Genomic DNA, 13,448 nt, shown 5'->3' on the forward strand with positions numbered 1-13,448 from the left:
ATGGTGGAGGTGCGAGTGAAAGGTGAGAGAGGATGTTGAAAAGTTTAAAAATACGGACAGAGAAGGAGAAGAAGGAGACGTTTCTTAATTTTTCATTAAAATCACCACTTTTCGACCGCTTATATTTCCAGAACGGCTTGACCGATTTAAAATTTTTTTGGCTCAAATTACTCGTGGCGATGCCGCCTTACAGGATATATAACGTTCGATTCAAAATTTTTTTATATTTTAGTAACTACTAACATAACTATGCACCTCCCAAAAATGGACTTTAGTGGCTCGGGATAAGAGATTTGTAGCGTTTCGCAGTTTTTGAACATGGCCGGAGACACTACCGCGTCTCCTGATGTGACAAGCAATTGTCCCTCTGACAAAAAACTCACCTCCGAGTAATCCATGTCGTTAACACAGTCATTTACTAATCAATTCGGTGACGATAAAAATCATTATTTTGTTAATACATTGCAAATGCAAGTCGTCCGAAATATAAAACTTTTATAACCGTCAAACCAACTCGACCTACGAAACTATAATGTTTAAGATTTTGGTAATGCAAAGTCATATCTTGTTTATAATAGCAATATATAGTATGCTTCATGTAGTGGCCACAATTCAAAAACATTTGAAACAATAATAAGATAAATTATCAAAAAATATTAAAATTTTAACAATTCCTGCAGGAACAACTGGGATGATTCAACCTCTCGACCTCTTTGGTTTCAGAATTTGGAAAAATTTTATTAAATATTTTTCTGATTTAATTGTTTTGTAAATATAATTACGACATAACTTTACATTTACGAAACAACGTTATCAAATTGCAATCGCTTATTCATAATCAGTTATCCTTTCCGCTATTTATGAATCTATTTAAGTATTCATGGTACAAAAGTGGATACTTACAAGAGAAACCACTTCATTTTGATAATCCAGTAGATTATTCTTTTAAAAATTGTGAAGCTATCTGCGAATTATTATGTAATAATATAGCAGTCATAAAGTGCGCTTGGTGTGCAAAATCTTTGTGCATACAAGATTTCATTAATTGCATATCATTTCTGCAAAGAGTATATGTAGCGTAGAAATGAAAAAATGAACATAGAGGTGGGAATAACACGTAATTGTTGAAAAAATTAAGAAAAAATCTAAATAATATAAAACCATAAAAACATGGAAAAATTATAAAAAATTATAAAAAACAAAATGGGAATAGACTCTCGTCACCTCCTCGTCGGTTATTCCTGGGTTCGGCAAAGAGCGGAAGAAAATAGTTCGAATTCATTGCAGAAATCCGCCATTGTCTGGTTTCGGAAATTTAACAAAGTCACTGTTACTATTAATGTTATCATTATTATTATCATTATATACATTATTATTGTTATTATTATGATATTATTATTGTAAAAAGCTCTGATTATAATAGCTAGTACGATATTGATGCGTATTGGACTGCATTCGTTGAACGGTGTATCTTGAGCCCCCAACGCGATACGAATACGTATAGAGCGTATATAATGAGACGTTTTTGTTCATATCTCAAAAATGGTTTTTCGGAACGTGATTTAAATATACACCGTTGTTTTCAGCGTAAAATGCTTTTTAATTTTTGTCAAATAAAAAATTAAAAAATTTTTGAAAATAAGAATGGAGGGTGGAAGGTGTACAATAAATAAATATTAAAAAAAATTTTTCTTATTTCAGTTGTAAAGTACTCTTGCAACCATTCAATTCTCATTGTAGAATTTTTTTCTACCTCTTATAGTTTTGAAGATATTAGGTTCGAAAGAGAAAAACCGATTTTTTTCAAAGAGGTGTTTCACCCCTTACATCTACACCATTGCCGATATAAAAAAATACGTGTTTATTATTTTTGTCTACTGTACAAATGTATCAAGTTTCATTAAATTCGGCGAGTCACGGAAAGGTAACTTTACTTGTGAGTGTTGTCGCGTGCTGTTATCATATGTAGAAGTGTCAATAAAGTATCAATTTGTCAAATTGTTTCGTTTATGCATGTTATTTTCATTAATATTTTATATTCATATTTTGTATTCATTTTATATTTTATATTTAATATATTTAATTTTCCATGCATCATATGTTTTAATTTCCAATTAATAATTTGTACACTTAAGATACGCGCGTCTCCGCTTGGGTAACAACTGATTGGTCGAAACTTTAAGCCACACATTCAATGCCTCCATTATGCGCAATGGTTCACCTTGGATATTGTCCACCATGCACATTCCTGGATCCAAGAACTCGAATCGAGCTCTAGGGCCGGTATTCATAGTCAGTTCTTATATTCAAGACCGTCTTAAGTTCAGTCTTGAAGAGTTACGAACCAATCGGAGGGTCGCTTTAGCACCTTAAGACATTACTTAAGACAGTCTTCAAATAAGAACTGACTATGAATACCGGCCTAGCACCGTGGACACATGGTCGAAGTAACAAGGTTTGCTATTGCGCAGCCTTTATATCTAGCCAATAGCAAGCAAGACTGAATTCCGCCATTTTGCGCGGCATATGTGAAATATATTTAAAAATGATTTTGTGTGCAGAAAGAAATAACAATAAACAGATGTTAAATAAAATACTAAGATAGATATTAAAATGAACATAAAATACACAACAATATGTAAAATACTAAAATAAATATTAATTAATAATAACATATAATATCATAATATAATAACATAATTAATAACAACAACAACATGTAAAATACACAACAACACGTAAAATACTAAAATAAATATTAATTAATAATAACATATAATATCATAATATAATAACATAATTAATAACAACAACAACATGTAAAATACACAACAACACGTAAAATACTAAAATAAATATTAATTAATAATAATATATATACCTAATATAATAATATAACATAATTAATAATAATATTAAATAATAATAGTTAATAATAAAAATAATAGTTAATTATTGCGCTTATTAATTTTACGATTTTTTTTTTTCAGCGCGGTTGGTCTGTCATTCGCAGCACCTATTGCTCGGAAGTATGAAAACATATTTTCTAACACTTCTTGATTTAATCGATTTGTTGTAATATATGACATTTCGAAATGTGGCGTATGAAATATTTCTAATAAATCCGAAGAAAGACGTTGTAATGAGCAAGTGCTTAGAATGAATCCTTTTTGAAAAGGGAGCATTATTTTTTGTTCTCCGACCGTCATAGTTTGCATTGTCGATTTTACTTTAGAAAGGATCTCATTTTGTTTGTCAATGTCAACTCCATAACCATTCAATCCCGCATGATGTCCATATTTGCATGTACTATTAAAAACGTCAAACCATGCGTTAAATAAATTTAAAAATTCTGCCGTTTCAGCCCATTGTGGACAGTTTTCCATGTATCCGCGTTCACCACACCATTCAATAGCAGCTGCATTTGTTGCAGAAATCAGCTGTGTTGCAAGTTTAACATTTTGGCGCAGTGGACCTTGAACATTTAAGTGGATTTCGCTTAATTTATGGGCAATCTTTAAATCATCGGAATTTAGTTTTAATAATCTTAGTAATGGCGCTTTTGTGATGAACTTATTATTTATATGAAGTCCAGAATCCAAAAAGTGATTACGAAGTAATTTAAATAAATGGGGAGGATCAGCGAAAACGTGCACATTTACTTCTTCGTTGCATGGATGTTTGAAGTACGTTCTTTGTCCATCATTTATTCCTACTCCTAACTGATTCCACAAACTCTGATTGCTCTGCCTCATGTCACTGGTCATTGCGTAAACAGTGTAACCAATTTCAAATAATTGTATCAATATATCGTACAATATTTCTTTAGTAATATCCGTATCATAGGCATAATAAATTGGCTGCTTCCACTTTTTGAATATTCCATGAGCTACAACGACTTGGTACTTTTTGTGCTGTCCAATAGCTCTCTCTTCTTTTTTTTCCACCTCGACCTGATTGGATAGAAAAATTTCATCGAAACATATCACAGTAGTCCTTTCCATATCTGACATACTCGTGCCTTTGGCGTTCATTATTAACAATATGTCTTTCAGAAGACCTTCATCCATATTAAATGTCGCTACCCATTTTCGTAGCGTTGAAATAGCCGGCAAAGGGAATCGTTTTGTTTTTCTTAAATATTGATACGCCTTAGGACTAATGCTCTTTAAGGAAATCGCAGATGCGATGTCTTCAGAAGACCATCGGGTCTTTCTCTGTGCTGGATGCAAAATCAGTTGTATTTGTCCGGGTGTAAAGAATGGAGTTAACATTTCTCGAAATTTTCGTTCTAATTTTTTCTTATGTAGTTTACTCTGCAGTGTTAGCCGTTGTTCAAGTTCTTTTTTATGGCGTTTGTCTCTTAAAGCTAATTGACATTCCAGGGATTGCACTTTCTTCAGCAATTCTGCATTTTTTTCCTTCATTGTCTGAATTTCCTTGTCATGGTCTTGATTGGTTGACGTCTTTTTAAAAGTGTTCTCTGAAACCACGAAATGTACACACATATATTAATAATATGAAACGTGCCATGAAGATACGATTATTTTTATTTTTTTAATGCATACTATGCTAATAATATTTTATTTCAATTTTCGTAAAAATTTGAGAAATGACTTTTTTGCGTAGTATGGCAGAACTGTTAATAAGTACCAGAGTTTGTAGCTGTGACAGGGTTTGATACACCACTCGCAACACTCGATAAATTTTCTTGCGTGCAGCTTAATGATGGGACGATTGTATCACTGTGTGTAGTATAATCCCACTGTACAGCAACAGACATAAGAGTTTCTATTTCTGAAATTCCAACATGTCAGTTTTTATCTTTTTCTTTAATTTTTACAATCAACATCTCATGTACCTGTATTATCGTTCGTAATTTCCGGAACTGCATCCGATTTTAATCTGATTCGGACGTTTCCATTTACTCCGACAAGATCTTTTAGCCAATTGCGATCTTCGTATTGGGAAGAATGAAAGTGTTCCGAACATACACGACCTGAATTAACAAAAAAACAATTACTGAATAAATACACTCTTCTAACACTACATAAAATGAAAATAGGAAAATATACTCACCATTTTTAGGGTTCACATTTTCTTTGCATACAGCTCTCCATTTTTCAATCATTTCCGGAGCTTTCGGAAAAGAAAAGAAACTCAATTTTCGTTTCTTCGTGGATGTATTTTTACAATTCTTTATTGCACACGATGGCATCTTCGGAGTATTATATCTCTGGGAGTCGCAGTCTCTTACAACTTAAAAAATACACAACCGTATATGTACACACCATGCACACACTCATGCGTCATCGTTGTGTGATGCAAAATGGCGGAATTCAGTCCTGCGCAGAACCGGACGAATATTTGTCATGGATACGAGCAGCCTTGAGTTTGTTTTTTGTTCCTGCACTGTCTGAACTAGTACACACGGTGCAATAAGTTGAAGTGAAACAAATATACGCTTGTTTCATTTTAACTTATTGCACCGTGCGGCCAGACAGTGCAGGAATAAAAAACAGATGATCCACGGTGCTAGAGCTCGATTCGACCATGCGTGGACACAGGAATTAAAAGGAAATTTAAAATGCTACTTATTCCATATCATAGCGTCGAGAATTCGAGATAGCGTGCTCGCAGTAACATTTCGGATCCTAACATAGGGTTTATTTCCGTTTTACACTGTCATTTTATCCTTTTATTTAATATTTGATGAACAACAAGGATTAAATGATACATCATGCTCATCATACAGAAATTGGAACGCATCCATTAGTTACCAGCAAGTTGTTATCACTATTTAAAGTTTATTGTGAAGACATCAATCAGCATCAATTTGCTATCAGATGTGGATTGACAACAACTTGATTGGTACGATCTGGTAACAATAAATTTCATGATTTGCTGTTTGGGAGGAAACCACTTTGAAGAAGAGGCTAGACTGAAATTGGATAAATATTCAAATTGTTGTAGGCATAATCCAATTTCTCTTTCATTGATCTATGTAGACTATATATAGGTATGTGTATTATGTATTTATGTGTGTACAAATATAAATTTCACTTAATTATAAAAACTTATATTACATAGCTTATTGCAAAACTAATATTTTAATTTAATTATAATTATTTTAAAGCTGTCAACAATTGAGGTTCAAGAAAAACAATGCACAACGGAAATTAATAAGTACATTGAAACTTTACACTTATGAAGCCAAGGTTATATGGATATACACCAACATTATCTAAAAATCCAAAGAATTTTTTTGGTAGCATATTCTGGTAAGATTTTTAAAATCTAATGTTATATGTATCATATTTGATATGCCTTTAAAAGAACATTCAAAATTAGCAAAGGATTAGTAAGCATAATTTTATCTTTTATTTAACAATAAATAAGAGATGTGTTATTAAGATATAAGATCATCAATCATATATTAATTGAATATTTTTATTAATTTAATATTTTGTTTTTTTAATGTTTAAAAACGGTTACAGGAATGTGACAAAGTCAATATTAGTTAGATTGAAAAAAATGTCAACTAAACATTAAATATCAATAATAAATATTACTCACAGGTAAAATAACATGAATTTAAAATTATGTTTGTATCATTTATATTTTTATCTTTTAAGATTTATTTATTGCTTACTTGCAGATATGTTATATAATAAAACTATGGATATCCCAACTATAAAGAAAAAAAGCAATAAAAAATCAATGAAACATATCAATCAGGAAGAATCAGAAAGTAAATTTATTAGCAATGAATGTTATATATCGGATTATGTTACAAAGGAGGCAACAAAGTTATCTAGCACTGTAGCTCAATCAGTGGCAACACAAATTAATTGCAAAATTTGTAAACATTTGTTATTTGATACTAATAAGTCAATTACCAAAAATAATTCAATTGAGGAGTCAGTTAGAAAACAAGGAAAGGAGAAAAAAGGAGAATGCGAAAAAAAAGTTGGAAAAAATGAGGAAAAAAGAAAATGTAACTGTAACATGTCTGTAGCATCCAATGATGTAGTTAAAATTTGTTACATTGCAGAAACAATAATAAGAGGACATCTAAAAATATTAAAAGTACAATATCCAATAAAAAAACTCATTAAAGTCGCTTTTACTTATGTAACATCAGATATATTCGATAATGTATTACATATGTTGACACAAAAACCATTACAGGATCATAGGACAAACTTAATAAATCTTATTTTAGATATATATTTCCGTTTAAGAGTGCAAAAAATATGTGATTCGGGAATTAGAACGTAATAAGCGTATTCTCTTTAGGTATTAATAAATACAAAAATTGTATCTTTTTAATTTTATTTTCCTTAATTTTATTGCTTAAATTTTATATACCGTTATTTGCCTTATATATTTTTGATTTGATTTTTTGCTAAGTATAATCGAATAGGATAGTTTAAAATTATTTTATAAATGAATTCTGAATGTTTTAAATACAAATAGTCACACACATGTTACTTGAATAAAATAAAACTATATAAAGCAATACATTTTTATATACATATATATGTACATTCTGTTTTTATTGCTATTTATGTGGCAAACTGTATACATAAGATGTACACTAGATTAAAATAACTCATTTCATTTTTCCAATTCATTGTATTTTCTTTAATTTTATTCTTGTACTTTCTTGATCCTAAATCATCTTGTATGTAGCACTCAACTATTACAAAATTGATAATAAAAAATCATTTTCTTGTTGTAAGATAGAATGAGATAATTGTTCCTGCTATAAAATAGCTGTAATCCCAACATTTCTCAGTTGCAAACTGCCGACTATTGATTTTTATTTTTAAGATTTGCAATAAGATATTTTAAATAATTATTGTGAAAAATTATTGCAATTATTGTCAAAATAAAAATTATTAGAAAATAAACAATTGAAATATACGTACAATATGTATTAAAAAAATAAATAAATATATAAATATATGTACCATGGCTGAAGACTATATTAACTAATAAAAAAATAAGTTATTGGCAAGTCTGAAGACATAATAGCTGAAGAGAAAAATGGAATGCAGTTAATGGACAAGAATGACAACTTATATTGAATAGTATACATAAAAATAAATTGCTGAGTAATATGAGACATTATGAAAAAAATAATAAAACAGAAAAGAAGCTTGAAGAGAGTGATTTAAGATTTATATAATATGAATAAAAGATACAAGAAAAATTATATGTGAATCAAAAACAGATTAAACTACTTATTGATCGTTTAAAAGGAAAGCAAAAAGTTTTACATAAAGTTCAAGAGCTTTGAAAACTACACGAAGTAAAAGTTTATAATGGTCTAAAGTAGTCTAAAAACTAAACGTTACAATCATACAAGACAAGTTGCTTCTTTTTCTTCAATCAAGATGTTACAGAAATGCTAAAAACGTTTTATATCAGAATTTTAAACAGATATTTTTCTTCTTCTGTTTGAAGAAATCAGCTCTAAATAAAAAAAATATATGAGAATATAAAGTTCGATAAAAAAAAACAACGCATGAAAGAGAAATATGTTTTCATATTATTGATCCGACATTTGTATTTTTATATTAAAAATTATTTAAAAAACATTTATGAAATGTCAGAGTTTTAAAAATAATATAATAATAATAATAATATAAACAATTTTTACTTATAATTTTAATGTAAATAATTTTTACATCTGTAATACAATAAATTGGATATAAACAAGTAGAAAAAAAAACATATTTATATATTCTCATATGGCTTAGAATTTATAAATCATTATCAAGCAACACCCTGATACTTCAAAATTGCTCTTAGTAACTATCAATTGTAATAGATTGTTACTATCAGCTAGATAGAATAGTCTTAAAAATGCTATGCCGCTCTAGTGCTTGTAACTCAACGAGAATGGTAGCTATAGTATGTCTCAATTGATGAAACTTTGCTAAAGATAATTCAAAAGACACACATTCACCTGTATTGAAATTCCATTCCATCATAATAGTTGGCTCTAGTACTCTGTTTAGTATGCTGTAATATATATAGAAAAAAATATTAGAGAATTCTCTATAAAATATTTTATGATAAATATCTACTAAAAGAATCCAAACATACTTTGATGAGATAATAATATCTACACGCCATTTACAGGATATAAGTTGTAGATTAAATTTTGTTCTTTGAATCAAACCTAATAATAAGTCTGTTTGTTTTGGACCATAAATTACAGAGGATAGATCTTCCACACATTCTGAATTCAATCTGTAATATGTATTAAAAAAATAGCTAAGAAAAATTTTATATAAATTTTTGATGCTGTTATAAGAAAAAAATATATCATTAAAATTATTTGTTATAATTGTTGTTATAGATAAATAAACTTATTTGTTATATGAAAATATAAATATTGTTATAAGCTATACAAGCCATACGAGCCAAAGAATCTAATATATATATGTATGTACACTTACTTTAATTCTTCTAAGCATTGTTTAAATTCCACAGGCTTAATATTATGGCATTGCGAACGTAGATATATTTTCAAAATTGTAAGAATAGCTGCATAATATTCATCTACATGTTCTTCAGGTATGTTATATTTTTTACTTATCCGTTCGAGAATACCTTCTTCTATATGTTCTAATTCTATTGCTTTTACTGCAACTATATATTTTAAACAGTTATTATGTGAATTACATAGATCTCTTATTCTTGTTACTATATAATTATGCAGATTTTACGTAATATTAACTTAATGTTTCAATTTAATTTTTATATATTTAATTCAATTACATATTTTTAAATAATAATTTTAGTTTGCATTTAATAAAAGTAATAATAACTCACGTTGTATTAGTGGGCGCGCAAATGTTTTTTTTAATTCCGCAAGATATTTTGTTTTGTTCCCTAAAGCGCTCAAAAGCTGCGTTTGAAGGGGTGTTGTCATTATTACAGTGACCAAGTGACCACAAGTGACTTTCAGTATTGTTCGAGTATAACTTTGACAAATCACACTCACAAACATACACACGCAATTGATAACTTAACCAAAAATTTCCAATGCTCAAAATTTTAGTGTTCCTATAATGCAGCCCATTCTACAATCGCGTAAATATAATTGTAAAGCCCGATCTACAATTGCGTAAGTGTAGTTGTATAAATTAACCAATCAGGCTGGAGTCACATCGGAAATTACAGCGGAACGGAACAGTGAAACCAATCAGAACTCTCTACAATCATTCCGCTACTTTACTTTCTGCGATTGTGATTGGTCTCGCTGTTCCGTTCCGCTGTAGATTTCCGCTCAATCAAAATTTGAACATACACTGCCATCTGTTGGAGACTAGAGAATGTTCGATAATAACGTTCTATCATCCGTATTCTACAGTTAGGTTACGAAAAAATTTATCTATTGCCAATGATGATACGATATAATAGTAATACGATAAATAAATAATTTTACTTATAAAATTCTATAATTGTTAAAAACTTTTGAATATAAAATTTAAATTAATAGTGTTGCGTTTGACAATAAATATATACATATCATTTATGATATGAATGCATAATTGATCATTTGTTGAGGAAGGAATAAATATACATACAACAATGTTGTAAAAAATAGCCAATTGTAATGTTATGGAACGCGTTATATAATTTTTTCAGTTACATTTATACATAAAATCATATTAATTTTTATATTTTAAGCTGAATATGTGACGAGAAAATTGACCAAATTCCCTGATATTCTGAGTTGAAGTCACAGCTTACAACTGACCGTGTGGCCTAATGGATAAGGCGTCGGACTTCGGATCCGAAGATTGCAGGTTCGAGTCCTGTCACGGTCGCAGGTAACTATTTTTTTTTTCTGCTGTATACGGAACACTATTTTATTATCACATAGAATTGTTCTGATTTTCATATTTTACGTTTTTGTTATTTTTAATAATAAAAACCCGTTAGAATTTAACAATACATAAGAATATTTAAATTTTTTTTTAATTTATTAATATTAATTAAATTAATTCAAAATGAAATTAATGTGTAAATTTAAACTTAAATTTACACATTAATTTGTTTCTTTCAATTTATATGCGTAATTTAAATAACAGTAAGTAAAATGATGCGGATTATATATTTTACTAAACAGCTTTTCGACATTATATTCTAATTTCATATTATATTTTACTTATTAAATTCTCAGCAAACAAGCTGCAGTTATGACAAATAATAATAAACATTAAAGACTTCAATTGATATCAAAATGACGACGATAACATAATCAGCTGTTTGTTATAATGCATTCGGATGTTGTGTTGTAATATTTATTGTTTTATCTGTGTGAATTTTCTGATATTTAAATCAAGCTCCATATTTATAAAGTGAACGATCTCGAGACATTTTCTCGAATAATAAGCAGTGAAGTGACGAATATTCAAAGAAAGAGAACTCGTGCTGTTGCATAATAATGCTATGACATTATCAAGAAAGGTCGACGGTTCCCGAACATTATTAATTAAATAGCCTTTAAATCATTTTAGTCAAATTCTCTATAGTAAAATGTCGTGACCCATTTATTACAAAATTATCGATATTACGTTGATAATTTATTAATTATATAAAATGTATGAGCAGCATTTGCAGATTGTCGCCAATGACAATCAAAATTTAATTATTATAAAAATTTTAATTTTTTGTTATTAAAAATAATGACAAAGCTTTTAAAATAATAATTTATTGTTTATGTTAGTACAGAGAAAAATTAATATATTATATATTTTTTTCTAAATAATTATTTTCTCTTCCAAAAAAATGTAGCAAATATTTATATAATTTTTTGTATAAAATAGTTTATGTGTAAATATAAATATTTTATCAACAACTTATTAATAAGAAAAATTGTTTTTAAAATATTTACTGACACACATTTAAAGAATAGTTTACAATATAGAATCTAATCTTTTTATATTGTAGAACAATTATTTGTTAATTAACTTAAATTGCTTTTTGTCTTGGATAAAGATATTTTAGTGCTTACAAATTTTAGGTTAGTAATGTAATTTAAGTTCTATGATATAATAAATTCTTCGGTGAGATTCCTCAAGTACCTTCGATAGCTCAGTTGGTAGAGCGGTGGACTGTAGTTGGAAGGATTAAATCGGACATCCATAGGTCGCTGGTTCAAATCCGGCTCGAAGGAATCTTTTGTTATTTTTGAAATGTTTTTTTTTATTGAAATGAATCTCTCTCTCTCTCTCTCTCTTACTAAGAGGTTATATTTAAATATATCCTTTAATATAAAATATAATTTTATTTATTTTTATTTTAAAAATTATTGATATTTTTACAATATTGTGCGCGCGCGCGCACATCACACACACACACACACACACACACACACAATATATCATGTAAACTATTGTCATTTTAATAAAAGAGATCATACTACCAAGACAGCATAGTAATGTTTAAAAAACATACATGTATTTAAAACATACATGTTGGACGTTTTGGACTTATTAAAAATATCCAGATTAGATCCATGGATATTTTAAAAACATCTAATGTTACCATTTTGGACTTTTTAAAAATGTCCATTTTAGAATGCAATGGACTAAAACTGGACTAAATTAATATATTAAACAAATTTTAAACTATAATCTCCAGACAAATTTGTCACTTGCTGTCTGAACTAAAAGCTTTAATTTGGTAAATTTTCGCGTTATCGGAGGTAACAAAAGTAAATTTCCTTAAAGAAAATTTTTACTTGGTAAGTCAGCGAAAGCAACACGTCGCGAGCAGACTTAGAAAATTTATTGCATGAGATAAACATTTTTTAAATGTCCAAATGTAAACATACTTTGTACGTTGAATAACGTACATTTTTTAAATGCATACTAAGTCCATGGACTGTGGTTCATAATGATGAATAACTAGATTATTATATATAACTTTTTCTATTACTATTCTGTTTACTTTATATTTAATTTTTTGTTACAACATTAAATTAAGAGGAATACATTTCAATATATATATTAGGAAATAAACAAATTTTTTTAACTTATCTGCAATTATTTTTTATACTTAATATTTTTTAATATAGTTGAATATATATTTGTTTTATTCCATTTATTAAACAAATTCAACTGTGTTACATACAGAATATAAAGTCATTTTTATAGTTACTCAAATTGTTTACAAAATATTTTCTTTAGAGATAAACAGACAGATAATGAAGAGAAGAAAACTAAAAATAGTCTTTCATTTATCATTCACACAGTGGTGCATATAAAGAGTGATTTCATGATTCTTTAACGATGCATGAAGAGTGATTACTTCATGATTTTCCGTATATGAGGTATTGATTCGCCACGTCTAAAAAAAACACGATCAAAATTAAATGAAAGATCAGAATCTCTTCTAATTCTCTTAATTAAAAGACTTTA

The 13,448-nt window shown here is 28.5% G+C and overlaps 2 protein-coding genes and 2 non-coding genes across 4 annotated transcripts; 3 read left to right on the plus strand and 1 right to left on the minus strand.

Annotated features, from left to right (window-relative positions):
- Window positions 1-5,539: 5,539 nt before the first annotated feature.
- On the plus strand, window positions 5,540-7,281 carry LOC108773075 (uncharacterized). The gene is made up of 3 exons (XM_018538792.1): window positions 5,540-6,019; window positions 6,137-6,281; window positions 6,659-7,281. The coding sequence occupies exons 2-3, from the start codon at window positions 6,224-6,226 to the stop codon at window positions 7,279-7,281; spliced, it is 681 nt and encodes a 226-aa protein (XP_018394294.1). The 5' UTR covers window positions 5,540-6,019; window positions 6,137-6,223.
- Window positions 7,282-8,817: 1,536 nt separating this feature from the next.
- LOC108773119 (COMM domain-containing protein 5) lies at window positions 8,818-10,096 on the minus strand. The gene is made up of 4 exons (XM_018538840.1): window positions 9,850-10,096; window positions 9,474-9,666; window positions 9,118-9,264; window positions 8,818-9,033 (listed from the first exon to the last, which is right to left on the minus strand). The coding sequence occupies exons 1-4, from the start codon at window positions 10,025-10,027 to the stop codon at window positions 8,850-8,852; spliced, it is 702 nt and encodes a 233-aa protein (XP_018394342.1). The 5' UTR covers window positions 10,028-10,096; the 3' UTR covers window positions 8,818-8,849.
- A 681-nt stretch (window positions 10,097-10,777) lies between these two features.
- On the plus strand, window positions 10,778-10,850 carry TRNAR-UCG (transfer RNA arginine (anticodon UCG)). Its single transcript has one exon. It is a non-coding gene; the product is annotated as a tRNA-Arg (tRNA).
- Window positions 10,851-12,109: 1,259 nt separating this feature from the next.
- Window positions 12,110-12,202, plus strand: TRNAY-GUA (transfer RNA tyrosine (anticodon GUA)). Its single transcript has 2 exons — window positions 12,110-12,146; window positions 12,167-12,202. It is a non-coding gene; the product is annotated as a tRNA-Tyr (tRNA).
- The last annotated feature ends 1,246 nt before the right edge of the window (window positions 12,203-13,448 follow it).

Source organism: Cyphomyrmex costatus, unplaced genomic scaffold (genome assembly GCF_001594065.2).
Source record: "Cyphomyrmex costatus isolate MS0001 unplaced genomic scaffold, Ccosl1.0 scaffold199, whole genome shotgun sequence".
NCBI classification, from domain to species: Eukaryota; Metazoa; Arthropoda; class Insecta; order Hymenoptera; family Formicidae; genus Cyphomyrmex; species Cyphomyrmex costatus.